The 16,498-nt window shown below is 37.0% G+C and overlaps 1 protein-coding gene across 2 annotated transcripts in view; it reads left to right on the forward strand.

The window, feature by feature from the left end:
- Positions 1–5,036, forward strand: part of SHQ1 (SHQ1, H/ACA ribonucleoprotein assembly factor) — a 94,790-nt gene extending 89,754 nt beyond the window's left edge. For both annotated transcript variants that reach the window (XM_074284097.1, XM_074284096.1), the window contains exon 11: positions 4,175–5,036. In XM_074284097.1, the coding sequence (XP_074140198.1) occupies positions 4,175–4,679 (505 nt within the window). In that variant the 3' untranslated portion in view covers positions 4,680–5,036. The remainder of the gene's footprint in view (positions 1–4,174) is intronic.
- The last annotated feature ends 11,462 nt before the right edge of the window (positions 5,037–16,498 follow it).

Here is a 16,498-nt window from a genome sequence, read left to right on the forward strand (position 1 = left end):
GGTAACATGAGCCAGATGGAAAGGAGCAGAATAGACTTCTTTATAGAAGTTTGGTAGTGAAAGAGAAGTGAGAGAGAAGAGGTGATAGTTGGAGGATAGAACAAGTCAGAAAAAGGGAAGTGTCTGATAGTTTTCATCCTGATGGAAGGGGACTTGAAGCTGAAAATTCAGCCTGTGAATGAAAGGAGATGAATGATGGAGAAATGTCAGAGGGGCCACTATGAGAATCTGACCTGAAGGTATAGGGGAAAGAATGAACATAAATAATGAAAAAGCTTTTTAAAAATGGATCACAGGGCAGAGGTTACATCTCACTTCTTAAGAAAAATGTTTTAAATGAATTTTTAAAAATAGCTCACATTAATTGTCCTGTCATTTTCTTATCAGTGAACTTGTCATTAGACAAAAATACTTAAATGTTCTTAATACCAATCAAAATAAACATTTATTAAATGCTTGCTATATGTCAGGCACTTTGTTAAGCATTGGATGTATGCTCACGGCAAGAGAAAGATAAATGATAACTTGGAGGTTTTATTTTTCATGTTGGGAGTTCATATCTCTTGGATACATTCCAGCTCTGTTATTATAATATTTTGCTAATATTTTCATTAATTAATGATGTCATTTATTTTGCATATATATTTCTGGATGTAAAAGTTGTCTGTTCTTCATGAGTGTATAATGAGTGAAGAATGCACTGTGATTTTTAAATTAGGTGTATTCTGAGGTTAAGTTGATTAAAATGGTACAATATGGGCTACCTAAGGAGTGGCAGCTTTAAAACTAATTTATAATTTTATCAGTGACCAAAAAGATGAAATGCTCTTCATGGTGCTGCTGTTTTTTTGGAGGGAATGACTTCCTAATCTTCAGATGGTTATAACTGAGCAATGGGTTTGGGGAAGTAGAATCCAAAAGGACTTATAATTCTATAGCAATGATACTCTAAATATTTATTGAGCACCATTTCTAGGGAGTTTCTAATTGCAATCAGAACACTCTAATGAATTAGGGAGATTAGGAATTTGTCAATCTTATTTTACAAATGTGGGAAAATGAGGCAGAAAAATAAGTTGATTTGTCTGGAAGTCTCACAGATCAAGAGCAACAGAAATAGAAATAGTGACCAGATTCCTGATTCAAAGCAGGGAGCTTTTATCATATGATATAGTATCTTCTGCTCATGCTAGGTTATATTGTAGGTTGGGAACATGGGCAGGTCAACTTAACCTCCATCTCCTCATCTTTAAAAAATAAGTATTTTCTAGTTCCTAAAAATGTTGCAAGGGAGAAATAAAGTCACATGTAAAAAGTGTTACGGAAACTTTAAAGCACATAAATATTTCTATTATTGCTGATTCCCATGCTTGTATATATTGTCTAGTAGGCTCAGTGGTAATATAAATAATGACTGGCTGACTAGACATCTGTGTATATCCCTGTTCAACGCCACACTGATGACACGAGAGGGTAGCTCCACTACCCTTTGCTCCTCCACCAGTTTGTCACCACCCAGAAGTCTTGCTTCCACCAAAAACAAACCCAAAACATTTTGATTACTGTATTTCAACATAATTGGTTTCCTTTTTAATCTATTTTATTTTATGCATTTGTAAAGGTTATTCCGGGAAGGGATCTGTAGGCGTCATCAAAAGGTTGGGGTGGGGAGGAAAAGAGTTTGGCTGATGACACAAAAAATTAAGAACCCCTAATTTGTATCAGGTAATGCCTAGTCTGTGTATCTAGAAAATCCTATTTTACGCCAGCAGCCTTCTACTTCCTGATATCCCTTAATCTCCTTGCAGACATGTCAATTGGATGAGTGATTCTCATGTTTAACTGAAAGAGGTGCAGGCAGATCTTGACTTTTGGGCTACAGGCAGCAGCTCTTTTTCCCTACAGGACAATTAGGAATTCCATTTCTTCCTTTGCCCCTCAATAGTACTTCCAATTGGAAAACAGTTTTCAGGGGCAGCTAGTTGGTACAGTAGCCTCAGACATTTAACATTCCGGCTGTGTGATTCTGGGCAAGTCACTTAACCTCAGTTCCCTCAGCAAAAAAGAGAAAGGAAGGAAGAGAGGGAAGAGAGGGAGGGAAGGAAGAAAGAAGGGAGGGAAGGAGGGAAGAAGGGAGGGAGAGTTTTCAACATGGAGGAAGGAGGGAGGGAAGGTGAGTTTTCAACATGCATTTTTCTAAGATTTTGAGTTCCACACTTTTCTCCCTTATTTCTCCTTCCCCTCCCCCTGCAAGACAGCAAGCAATCTAAGTTGGGTTAAACATATACAGTCATTTTAAACATATTTCTACATTAGTCATGTTGTAAAAGAAAAAAAATCAGGACAAAAAGGAAAAACCACAAGAAAGAAAAAACAACTAAAAAGTGAAAATCGTGTATTTTGATCTGCATTCTGTCTCCATTGTTGTTTCTCTGGATGTGGGTGACATTTTCTGTAATGAGTCTAGTGGATTTGCCCCGAATCACCTCATTGCTGAAAATAGCTAACTCCATCACAGCTGACATCACTCAGTCTTCTTGTTACTATGTACCGTAATCTCCTGGTTCTGCTCATTTCACTTAGGGTCAGTTCTTGAAATAAGTCTCTCCGGGCCTCTCTGAAACCATCCCACTACTTGTTTTTTGTAGAACAACAGTATCCCATTACCTTCACAGACAAAGTTTTTTTTAGCCATTCCCGGTTGATGGGCAAACCCTCGATTTCCAGTTTCTTGCCATCACAGAAAGCGCTGCTGCTGCACACATTTTTGTACCTGGGTCCTTTTCCCTTCGGCATTTCATTTTTGATAATGAATGAAGCCCATGTTGTAAGAGGAATGCAGTAAAAATGGACTTCATGAAAATGTTTTTAATAGTTCAGGCAGGAAAGATTGCATGTGTCCTTAAAACTCCGTGCACTCCAGTCCTCGCTGCTCTCCCTCGGCTCCTTTCTCACAGTTTCTGTTTCCCACTTCTTGGTTTGTTTGTAGTCTCTTCTGCCTGTCAGTGCAGACTATGATTAATAATAGAGGATTGAAGCTGAGACTTGAGGCCTTAGAAAAGTACTTGTATAATCAAGAGCTCCACTAGTCTTTTGTGCCATGGTTTTAAATGTAACTCGGGTGCCACGTACAACTTCGGATGTGTGGGTGCACATCACGTTAAACAAACCAAGTTATGGGATGGAAAATGCTATCCACATCCAGAGAAAGAACTATGGAGATTGAATGTGGATTGAAGCATTCTATTTTCACCTCTTTTTTTGATTTGTTTTTTCTTTCTCATGGGTTTTCCCTTTTGTTCTGATCTTTATTTCACAATATGACTAATATGGAAATATGTTTAAAATGATTTTGTCTGTTGAACTTATACCAGATTGCTTTGATGTCTTGGGGAGGTGGGGGAGGATTAGAGAGGGAGGGAGGAAAAAATTTAGAACTCACAACCTTAAGAAAAATGAATATTGAAAACTTTTTACATGTAATTGGAAAAATAAAATACTATTGAGAAGAAAAATAAACTAAGTCAGTTCTGTAATTACACTTTAAAGAATGCTTCGTGCTGTTATGAATTGTTGGGCAAAAAGGATTTTACAGCCCTTTGAGAAATCAGTAATCTCAGTCTTCTCTATTAAGTCTACTTCCTCTGTTCCCTAGGCTCTGTTGTACTTAAGCACAGGGTTAACTTGGCTTGTGATAACATTAGTCCCACACTCTTGACACTCTTATGGTGACTGGTTCACACCATTATAAATTTGACCCATCTTCTTACCTACATTGTATTAAATAGTTGACGTCTTCTGTGGAAATATTAATATATGACTGTGTCTGCATTTTCACATATAATGATTAACCCTCTACCTAATTCTGATCCAGTTTTACCTTCCAGCCATGGATGTGTTTACACGTTTAGTATCTCTCCCCATCTCCCAGCCATGGAATATCCATTTGCTGAGGCTGCTGCCTGAAGTTTTTGGGATGGTGATAAGATTTTTGTCAGGGGTAGAAAGGATGCTGTATGACATTGTATTTTATGTTATTTTATTTTCAAAAATTCCATCTTATAACTTAAGTAATTCAAGAGAGAAGCCACTAATCTGTAAGCCATGATTCTCACCCATTTCTTTTGGGGTTGTCTAATATGTCTAATATATCTTTTAATTGTTTTTGTTGAAGGTCCCAAAAGTTGGCAAGTCTTGCTGAAACTCTACAGAGAACCTACATTGCGAAGGGTCAGCTGGGATTAGAAATAGAAGAACTGGAATCAGCTGCACTTCTTGTGCAGGGGGAAGAGACTGAGCTGCAAGTCCCCTCCTCAGTTAGTAGTCAGCAAGTCGCTAGCGTTGATTCACTCATAGGAGGCTCTGCAAAATCAGATAGGGTTTCATCGGTTAAGACAGAAGCCTTGAATGGAGATCCAGCTAAGCTTGAAGATTGTGAGAGTGGGAAAACAAATTATTTGGGGGAAAACACTACCCCAATCACTGATTCTCTTAAATTTTGCGTAAAACCTGACATGTGGACATGTGATGTAAGTCAAGAAAACCCATTCAGTTCTTCCCAGTCTCCTAAGGCTTCTGCTCCACTCATCGTAGAACTGGAAGAAAAAATGGAAACTGACCCTCAGCCTTCTCAACAGCATGCAACATTGCCAGTGGATGAGGGCAAGCAACCCACCTAAGCTCATACACACCACTGAATCACTTATGTTGTTGAAAGAAGTATCAGATTTCTTACTCTCCTGCTGCTTCTATTGAATAAAATTCTATCACAAGTCTCTCACGGTGCATTTTCTTGTCTAGTATTTGTGGCATTATTTTGACAGAATTAATGTTCAGTGTCCTAAACTTTGGGAAATGAAAATAAGTTTTCTAGCAGATTGTAAGCTCCTTGAGAGCGGAATCAGTTCTGGTTTTTTCTTTGTAGTCTTAGCACACAGTGCAAGTCCTTGGCACAAAGCAGACTTAATAATTGTTTGTTGAGATGAAAATAAAATGTGAATACTTTAAGCAACAATAAAACATGGTTTTTGATGAAATTGAAGAATTATTGTCTCTTCACTTCAAAAGATAAGAAAAGGTATCTTTCATTTTGCAAAATATTTGCATAAATTGTAAATTTTTTGTTAATCTATCCTGTGGGCCACACAAAATTGTGACATATTGATAAAAACAGTTGCTTTAGGAGCAGTTGACCCAATATGAACTCATATTACAGTCATTTCATGGAGATTGGCCAAGAGTAGAATGGGATGTCAGGAAATAGGGGACCAGACATGAGAATAGAAGACAAGATGAGCAAAATCCAACAGAATAGATACACTACCCATTGGAAAAGAGATGGGTTGGGCTTCCAGAAAAATATTTGGTCCAGTGGAAGGAGCTCTAGTAAAGTTTAGGCTCAAAGAGGTTAAGAAGAATGTAGCCAGTTTTCAAGGCCTGAGAAATAGAAACACGTAAAGAAGAGAATCAGTCATTAGTTTTACATATGGACTATGAAGAAACAGAGATTCTGGTTATCACCGGCTAAACAGTTATTAGAATTTTTGGTAGGACACACAAAGACTGTCTTGAATGCCTATAATTAAGTAAAACAGTCAGAGGGCTTGGAATCTAAGATACCTTGATTCACTTATACTTTCTAGCCTTTTCTCACTTAATAGAGCCAAATTCTGTGCTTTTATAGCCTCAAATGTGACTTCTTCAGCATGTAGATGTTCTGAACAACTGGTTTTCTTTTTTAAATTCAGAATAATATGGACAGAACAGTGTGATGGCATTGTGATAACTGCATATATGTTCTAAGTAAGTTGGTAGTAAGTCAGTTGAGTTATTAAAATATGTTGCTATAGAATACATTCTTGACAGCTAAAATGTCCTAGTGGATTAAGAGTATTGCACTGGGAGTCGAGAAGACCAGAGTTTGGGTCTTGCCTCAGATACTTGCTAGCTGTGGGACCTTAGAGCAGTCTGTTAATCTCTCTGCTTCTTCATCTGAAAAATGGTGATAATAATAGGAGCAGCCTATGGCACATGGTTGCTATGAAGATCAAATGAGAGGATTTTAGGTGAAGTTCTTTGCCAACTTTAAATTGACATGTACAATCATTAGCTGTAGTAGATTAAAATGTTAAACTATCTCAAGATATTTCTTAGAAATATTTAAACTTTTTCCTCCTTGAAAGCTTTCCCTATATAGGCTACACAAGAAACCCTGAAACCCTGTTATGTTTTAGGAAATCCCTGGATATCCCTGTATGGCATTGAACATTAAATGTCTGCAGTAGCGGGGCGTGTTTCTTTCAGCAAAAAGGAGAAGAGCTACTTGATTTGGAGAGAGAACTCTGCCCTTCCTTCATCGCCACCATGGTCGAGGTCTCCAGAAGAACTTTTAATTCCATAGGAGGTTGCTGTGATCATTCTTACAGGATGCACCTGACATGGAGCTTATCCTGTAAGTACACTACCCATTGGAGAGACTGGTTGGGCTTCCAGAAAAACAGCTTTAGGGTTAGACTCAAGAGAACCTAGTCTTGTTAGCTCATCAGGTCACATCTTCTCTCAGTTTGTTTCCCTATACTTAAAATGAGATAACTTGCTCACTTGTCTAATGGCTTCAAACTACAAAGGTTCTTTCCTTCCAAAAGAATTGTCCTTTCATATTCAGCTGATGGCTTGACTGCTCATTTTGAGTTGGTTTAATTCCAGGTCTTGGAAGTTATCTTCAAATTGTTATTCTCTTTGTACAAAGAATAAGTTAATAACTCAATTGTTTCTTGACATTCTAAAGGCAAAGAAACTTATACAACAATTCTGAGAGGTATTAAAAAAAGCTCAGTAATTGAGCTTTTAAAATTTGGTCTTAAAAAGTATTCACAATGTTTTCCTTGTCCTCTCTTAGTTCAGAATAAGCTTAAAGCATTATATTTAATCCTGACTATATTTACAGTGGATTAAAAATAATATGCCAATAATTCAAAACACATCTAAAGGAAGATCTTGTGTTCTTTGCATATGGACAATTGGTGAGGGCTGTTCAGGGATCTCTTGTAACCATGTCAATCACTTGAGACAACTGACAGAGTAATAAATTGCAGAATTATCTGGATTCCTTAGCAGCAAGAGGAGTTTTTACAGATCCAGGCAGGATTCTCTGGAAGAGTCAATTTTAGCATGCTTTCCTTTTAGCCCCTCTTAGAGAAATGTGAAGTGCTGGAAATATAGTATGGCACCTAGAGCAATGGCCATGTGGTCAAAGGAACTAGATTCAAATTTTGCCTTTGATGCAGACTCTGTAATGACCTTGAGGAAAATCACTTAACTTTTGTGGATGATCTTTTCTTCCTCTTTAAATTGAGGGAGTTGAGTTAAAACAACCTCTGAGGACCCTTCAGCTCCAGATGAATAATATCTCCCCAGTATATAGTTTTAATGGAAATAGAAGTGTTGTTTAGCTTCCCAATTTTGATATTCTATTATCTTTTTTTTAAAAATAGGGTCCAGGTTTGTTCAGCATCTGGATCTGTGGATTTAGGTACTTATATGGTAAAGTCATCTTCCACTGGTATAAAATTTAATATCATGACATTAGAGCTGGAGAGGACCTCAAAAATCATTGGTATTAATGCTGCTAGGAGATTAAGCAATTTGCTGAAGATCCCACAAGTGGTAAGTGCCAGAGCCTGGATTCCCATCAAGTTCTCTGGCTCCAAACCCATCCTAGTCATTTGTTCACAAATGAGTGAAAGCCTGACTTTACAGCATTTAGAATTTATCTTAATATAATAAAAATAAAAAGAGATATATAATATAATATAAAATTTAAAAAGTTGGGTGAAATAATTTGCCCAACTTCCTAAGTATCTAAGGCCAGATTTGACCTCTTGGAGAAGAGCCTTGTTGACTGCAGGCATGGTGCTCTGCACTGTGATGCCGCCTAGTGACCCCTGAAATGCAGCAGAACATAGATAATGTTAATATGTGGTATTTTAAGCTAGTAGCCTGTAGATCCTTTTATCCGGCTCAGTGAGTTATTATATTTGAGTTTGATACCACTGGTCTAGAACACCAGGAACTCTAATGAGATAAAACTGATGAGTTAATAGCAGAGAAGGCTAATCTCCAACCCCTAATTAACTTACTCCCTCAGCACCCCCTTCCCCTCATCTACAGTTTGACAGGACTAGGAGCAACGATGGGCTTACGATAGAATTCAGTTCAATTCCCCTTCTGCGCTTTCAAAAACCGGAGGTTCTTGGTTCAGGACTGTGGCAGAGTTCTTTGGAGGGAGATTGGAGGATCAGAGGGCACTGGGGCACGCTGTGGCACTTTGCAACCTGAGGGAGAGGGCCCCACATCCACCTGTTCACCCAGAGTCACTTGGCCAAGAGATTGAAGCTGGTGAAATGTGAACCACCCGACTTAGAAGAAGGCTTCCACTGATTTGAGCCCTCTGGAAGAGCATAATCCGAGGGGAAGAAGTCAGAAAAATGAGACAAAGGGGGAATGGGGAAGAGACCAAGCTCACCAAAGATCTTAGGAGGAAAAAAATTCACTTAAAGACCTTGATCACAAGCATTTTAAAGGGAAGATATTAATAGCAGAAGAGAATTAGGTTTCTAGATCACCTGGACACAAGTCCAGACATCTCTGAATAGATTGTGAAAGACAAAGAAAATGAATCAACACCAGATAACAGGGAGGACCCTGTAGATTTCCAAGAGAGTGTAGAAATACTGAATAATTTAAAAGAGAAATAAAAGTTATGAAAGCAGAATTTATGGCCTGCATGGTAGAAATAATCAACAAAAGAGAAAAACTTGCCAAAGAAGTAAGACAGAGAATTACTTGTTGGGAACGCAAATAAATAGAAGTGAAGGACAATCTGGAAGAAGGGAGACAAAAAGAAATAACATTAGAAAACAACATGATCTCTATTCAAGTAAAACATACTAATCTTTTTAAAAAATATATTATTTACACACATGTACTTAGCCATACATTTACATTCATCTTTAAAGTATATTTTCTTATGAATCGTGGGGAGAGAAAAATCAGAACCAAAGGGAAAAAATCACAGGAAAAACAAAACAAAACAAAAAAAAGACAAGAAAATGAACATATGTTAATTTACATTCAATTTCCATAGTTCCCTCTCTGGATGTGGATGGTGTTTTACATTCAGTTTATTGGGATTGCCTTTGATCACTGAAGTGCTGAGATGAGCCAAGTCTGTCACAGATGATCATATATATATATATATATATTTGTTTTTTTAATACACATTGCTTTATGAATCATGTTGGGAGAGAAAAAATGAGAGCAAAAGGGAAAAATCATGGAAGAGATTTAAAAAAAAAACAACAGAAAGAAGTGAACAGAACATGTGTTGACTTACATTCAGTCTCCTTAGTTCTTTTTCTGGATGCAGATGGCATTTTCTATCCAAAGTCTATTGGGATTGCTTTGGATCACTGAACTACTGAGAAAAACCAAGCCTTTCATAGTTGATCATCACACAATCTTGCTATTATTGTGTATAATGTATTCCTGGTTCTGCTTGTTTTATTCAACATCGGTTCATGTAGATCTTCCCAGTTTTTTCTCAGCTTGTTCGTCATTTTTTATAGAACAATAATATTCCATTATTTTCATATATCACAATTTCACAACTTGTTCAGCCATTCCCCAATTGATGGGCATCTGCTTATTTTCCAATTCTTTGAGTATGCACAATTTTTTAGTCCTTTGGACATAGTTCCAGAATGGTTGAATCATTTCACACTTCCCCAACAATGTATTGTGTCCCAGTTTTCCCACATCCCCTCCAACATTATCTTTTCCTGTCATCTTAGCCAATCCAAGAGATATGAGGTGGTACCTCGGAGTTGTTTTAATTTGCATTTCCCTAATCAATACTGATTTAGAGCATTTTTTCATATGACTATAGATGGCTTTAATTTTTTTCATCTGAAAATTGTCTGTTCCTATCCTTTGACCATTTATCAGTTGGGAATGACTTGTATTCTTAGAAATTTGACTCAGTTATTTTTATATTTTAGAAATGACGTCTTTCCTCCAGGGATTTACATGAACTAATGCTAAGTGAAGTGATTAGAACCAAGACAACATTGTACATAGCAATAACAAGGCTATATGATGATCAATTCTGATGGAAGTGGCTGTTTTCAGTAGTGAGGTGATTTAGGCCTTCCAATGGACGGGTGATGAGAGAGCCATCTGCAGCCAAAGAGAGAACATTAAGTATGGCTTAAGTATGGCTCACAATAGAAAACTTTTCCTTTTTTTGTTTTTGTTTGCTTGTTTTTTTTTCTTTCTCATTTTTTCCTTTTTTTGATCAGATTTTTCTTTTGTAGGATGATAATTATAGAAATATATATAGAAGAATTGCACATTTAATATATTGGATTACTTGCTGTCTAGGGGAGGAGGGTAAGTGGAAGGGAGGGAGAAAAAATTTGGAATGCAAAGTTTTACAAGAGTGAATGTTGAAAACTATGTATATATTTTGAAAATAAAAAGCTTTTAAAATTGATTTTAAAAAAGAGAGAGAGAAACATTCAGAAACACTGGCTGTAAAAATTTCCCCCCCAGCTTTTTGCTTCCCTTCTAATCTTGGTTGCATTGAAAATGTATTAATCTTGAAAAAAGGTTACATAGAAACAATTTTAGGATTTTAGATCTCTCAGGATACATGCAAAAACCTGAACACTATAATGCAAGAAACAATATAATTGCTAAGACCTTTTGGAAAAAGAAAACAAAGTGCCAATCAAGAAAATTCACAGATTTCCTCCAGGAAAAAAACAAACAACAACAACAAAACTTATGGTGAAAGTTCCAAGACATAGAATTGGTAATATCAAACAATTCCAGTGGAAAAAAGAAGAAACATACACACACACACACACACACACACACACACACACACACACACACATATACATATACATTCCAGTAGCTAGTGGTAGGCAGTGTGATGTAGTAGAGATTTCTGGTCTTAGAAATTTGAAGACCTCAGTTCAATTCCCACTTCTGTTACTGATTTATGTGACTAGGCAAATTACAACTGTATTGTATCTCTGTCAAGCCTCTCAGACTTAACCTAAGTTAAGGGGTATGTGAGTTTGGGGAGAATGGCAGTTCTGCATGTTCTGCAATGATGAGAGTTCCTACATTAGGAATTCCCCTATTCTGTTCAAAGGGTATACCTGTTGCAAATATCTGCATCCTTCAAGGTTCAGCCCTGGTACCATTTCCAATGCATTCTTTCCTGATTCTCTCAGTTACTAGAATCCTTTGTCTTCTGAAATTGCCTTGAATTTACTTTTCTGCATGCAAATTGGATCCTATAATCCAGTGTTAGATCCTTGAAGGCAGAGATCTTTTCTATATTTTTTTTATCTTTGTTTACTCAGCACTTAGTATAGTGCCTTGCACAAAATAGTGTGAACTACATCAGTCCAAAGCTTTTAAAAATTTTACCACAAGTTAAAAAAAATGCACCAAAAAAATGATCCAGAGATGCAAAAATCCCTCAGTGATAATTGATCTTATAGTGGATGGGACAGCTAGATTGTGCAGTAGATAGTGTCAGGCCTGGAATCAGGACTCACCTTTCTGAGTTCAACTCCAGCTTCAGGCACTTACTAGTTGTGTGACTCTGGGTGAATCGCTTCATCCTCTTTGCCTCAGTTTCTTCATCTGTAAAGTAAGCTGGAGAAGGAAATGGCAAACCAGTCCAGTATCTTGGCCAAGAAAAGTCCAAATGGGATCACGAAAAGTCAAACGTGACTGAAATGACTAAACAATAATAACTTACATAGGACAATGGCTACTCTTTCTATCCCAACTCTTTTCAATGATTTGGTTTGTTAGATATTACCATTTCTAAAAACAAAATTGTTACCAATTATTTAAGACTTCTGGATCCCCAAACTAAATGTTAATGTCATCCTCTTCTCCCTTGAACTCATTAAAAAATCATATATATATATATATATGTGTGTGTGTGTGTGTGTGTGTGTGTGCGTGTGTGTGTGTATAAAATCCTTTATATACATATAATCTTTATATATATATATATATATATATATATATATATATATATATGAGTTTCAATCCATATCAAGCCAGGGAAGCCATGATTAGACTAGATTTAGGGCAGCAAGTGATAAATGTGGCTGAGAAATTGATTCATGCCTCCAGAGTGACTAGGGGCACAGCCATCCAGAGTTGACACCACTAGTGTCTCAAGGCTGGAGAAAACAAACAGGGAAACACATGTCAAACAGATAAATTACTTTGCTGTTCAGAGCTCTCTATAGAGGCCATTTGTTTCCTAGATAAGGAAGGCTGCTCTCCAAAGTTGTGAAAAGATAAGCTAGGATAGAAGGATGACTGTGGAATTCTTAGGTTATTTGGCTACCTAAGCTCTTGGGGAAAAAAAAAAAGGACTGACCCCTAGAAAGAATCTTGCCACATATATCTGCAGTTGTTTTTCTTAAAATGTGCCATGATCTGTAAGTTTCCTATTCAAGTTCTGGTTTTTAATTTAATTTAATTTTTTTGGATCCAATTAATTTTTTGAATGTAATCCTCTCCTTCCCCTGCCCAGTAAGTCATTGATTTAAAAAGAAATAGAAAAAAAATGTTCAGCAAAAGTAAACTAAGCTAAACAATATATGCAGTATTTCACATCTGTTAAGTCCCTCTTCTTTGAAATGAAAGGGTCCTGGCTGTGCTTTAGAGTTTAGAGTAGTGTGTTGCTTCTTTCAAAGCTATCCATCTTGTTAATGGACTCTGGTAGTTGGATCCATGGGATAAGAGGATTTATTGATTTAAAATAGAATCTACTCATGAGTTGGCCTGAAGGGGGGAAAATAGCAAGCAAAGTTTCTCAAAAACATCTCAGAAGATGAAATCTGCCCCCTAAACTCAAGTTAATGAAAAAAGTGAGAGATGTACTTCTGTAATACAGCCAAACTGCTGGCTGGTTCATTTACAAAAGCACATATAGAGGGATCTTTCTCAGATTCTTTCCACCATGGCTCCATTTATTGATGGTTTGGAAAGAATCCTGCCTGATTTATGGAGGAAAGGTTTTAAAGAGGACATATTATTTCCAAGTTGGATGAGAGTTTGGAGGCCTGTAGTCGTGCCCTGGCCTGAATAAAGATACCCTGTAAAATATACCCAACAAATGATCATCCAGCCTTGGCTTAAAATCCTCCGATGAGGGACCCCACCACCTCTTGAAATGGTCTAATCCACTTTTTAAAAATTAAAAAAAATTTTTTAAACATATGCATGGGTAATTTTTCAATACTGACCCTTGCAAAAACTTCTGTTCCAAATTATCTCCTCCTTCCCCCCACTCCCTCCCCTAGATGGGAGGTAGTCCAATACATGTTAAAATATGTTAAAATACATGTTAAATTCAATATATGTATACATATTTATATAGTTTTCTTGCTGCATAAGAAAAATTGGATCAAGAACTAAAAAAAAAAAGCTGGGAAAGAAAACAAAATGCAAGTAAACACAGCAGAAAGAGTGAGAATGCTATGTTGTGAACCACATTTAGTTCCCACAGTCCCCTCTCTGGGTGAAGATGGCTCTCTTCATCTGGAACAATTGGAACAGATTTGGATCCTCTCATTGCCAAAGAGAGCCACATCCATCAGAATTGATCATCATACAGTATTGTTGTTGAAGTATATAATGGTCCTGTTCATTTCACTCAGCATCAGTTCCTGTAAGTCTCTCCAGGTATTTCTGAAATCATACTGCTGGTTGTTTCTTACAGAACAATAATATTCCATAACATTCATATACCACAATTTATTCATCCACTCTCTAGCTGATGGACATCCATTCCAGTTTCTTACCAGTATAAAGAGGGCTGCCGCAAACATTTTTGCACAAGCAGGTCCCTTTCCCTTCTTTAAGATCTTTGGGATATAGTAGCACTGCTGGATCAAAGGATATGCACAGTTTGATAACTTTTTGGGAATAGTTCCAGATTGCTCTCCAGAATGGCTGGATCTGTTCACAACTCCACCAACAATGTATCAGTGTCCCAGTTTTCCTAAATCCCCTCCAATATTCATCATTATCTTTTCCTTTCATATTAGCCAATCTGAGAGGTGGATAGTGATATCTCAGAGTTGTCTTAATTTGCATTTCTCTGATCAATAGTGATTTGGAGCACTTTTTCATATGACTAAAATGGTTTCAGTTTCTTCATCTGAAAATTGTCTATTCATACCCTTTAACTATTTATCAATTGAAGAATGGTTTGAATTCTTATAAAGTTGAGTCAATTATATATTTTAGAAATTCAGAACCTTTGAATGTAAAAGTGTTTTCCCAGTTTATTGCTTCCCTTCTAATCTTGTCTGCATTAGTTTTGTTTGTACAAAACCTTTTTAACTTAATATTATCAAAATTATCTATTTGGTCTAATCCACTTTTAGACAGCTGCAATTGTTAGGGATATTTTTCTTATATCAAATCAAAATTTGCTTCTTTGTAAATTCTGCTAATTTCTTGTTTTGACCCATAGGGACCAAATAGAACAAGGCTAATTTCTTACATAGTATTTTGAAAATGTTGATCCTGTTCCCTCTTGATCCTTCTTTTCTCCAAGGTTATACATCCCCTGTTTCTTCAATGGATCCTCACAAGGCCTAGTTTACCTCAGGGACCTTCAGGTCAACTTAAGTCAGAAAGTATTTCTTAAATGCTTACTCTGTGCCAGGTACTGTGTCTACACTAAGACACATATAAGAAAAAAGAAAGAGGATCTCTTCCCTCATGGAGCTTACATTTTAACAGGAAGAAGAGATATCCACATTGTGGTACAGTATGAAGAATGAAGGCTGACTGGTCTGGGCCCTTCTTTGAAAGGGAAATTTTGGAAGGAACTCACCACAGGAAGAGAAGGAGGCAAGAGAAGAAAGAAGATGGAACATGGTGGCAAATACGGGGAGCCAATCCGATTGCTTTCCAATCATTTTGCAGATAAGGAAACTGAGACTGAGACTGAGGCAAAGGCTGCATTTTATTAATGACCTTTCTAAAATGTGCTGCCCCGAACCAAATGTGGCACTCTTAATGTGGTCTGAGCAGGTGTGCTAGGCCTTTCTCTGACTGTTGGTGTTCCTTACAATTGGCTATCTCACCTTCTGATAGTCTTTTACTGACAAGTACCAGATACTATACCTGTATAGCCAGCCAATCAGGTCTCTAGACCTGTTATCAGAAATGGGAAATCAACCAGATGCTCCTGAATGAAAATACTTTCCTCCCCCAGATAAAACTTCTACACCATCACCTGTGTCCCTCAAGCTCCTCTGGCTTTTGATTTACCTCCAAATCTCTCATTCCAGATTTTAAAGGCTTCCCAGGTGTGAATTAAAACATGCCTTAAAGGAATAAGGCCCCTTGCTTTAAATGCATAAATCTATTGATCTAATTCTTATATGAAACCTCTATTAAGTACCCAAAGGATTGGCCTGGGCCACTACAGCGATAGAGAGTGATTATCACCTCTTATCTCTTAAGTTCTAGGTCTTGTGATGTGCTCTAGGGTCATATTAACTTTTTGCTGCCATGTTGAACTAACACTTTGACATTCTGAGTCTGCAAGAATGTTTTTGAATAAATTGCTTTGTTGTGTAACCGTTCCTTGTACTTGTGAAATTGTGGTTTAGGTTGTTCTTTTTTAAGACTTTATTTAGATTATGAGCTTCTTGAGAGCAAAAACTATCTTTTCCCTTTCTTTGTTTGGCCAGCCTTTAGCACAGTGTCTGGTGCTTAATAAATATTTATTGATTGTCTGACTCCACCATTATTTCAAATTTCATTTTAATAGAACTGACCATTTTCTAGCCAGTAAAGATCTTTTTGGATCCTGACTCTGTCATCTGATGGTTTCAGTTTATTGGATTTGGCTGAATATTCTGACCTAGCTTGTATAAGTACAACCCTATCAGCAAAAAGAGAGACCTCAGTAAGAATATTCTGTTCTGATAGAAGACAACTTTCAGAAACCAAAGGCACTTATCCTTTTAAGAGTGACCACATCCTGAATATTCTCAGTGTATTTTCAATAGCATACTTCTTTTAGGGTGACTCTGTGGCTTTGTGGATAGAACAGTGGCCCTGAAGTCAGGAAAGCCCATAACTTAAATAGCTGTGTGACCCTGGGCAAGTCACTTAATTTTGTCTCAGGTTCCTTATTTGTAAAATGAGTTGGAGAAAGTAATGGCAACCCACTCCAGTATCTTTGTCAAGAAAATCCGAAATGGAGTCACAGACTATAGAGGGTGAGTTTTTAGTTGGGACTTAAAGAAACCAAGGAGTACCTAGATTTTAACTCAAATATTTCCAGAGAACTTTGAAGTAGTTTAGTGGCAGTATCAGATCGAATAAATCAAAGGCTCATTTGGAAGTCCCCAAAGCTTTTCTCAACAGA

This window comes from Sminthopsis crassicaudata, chromosome 1, assembly GCF_048593235.1.
Source record: "Sminthopsis crassicaudata isolate SCR6 chromosome 1, ASM4859323v1, whole genome shotgun sequence".
Lineage (NCBI taxonomy): Eukaryota > Metazoa > Chordata > Mammalia > Dasyuromorphia > Dasyuridae > Sminthopsis > Sminthopsis crassicaudata.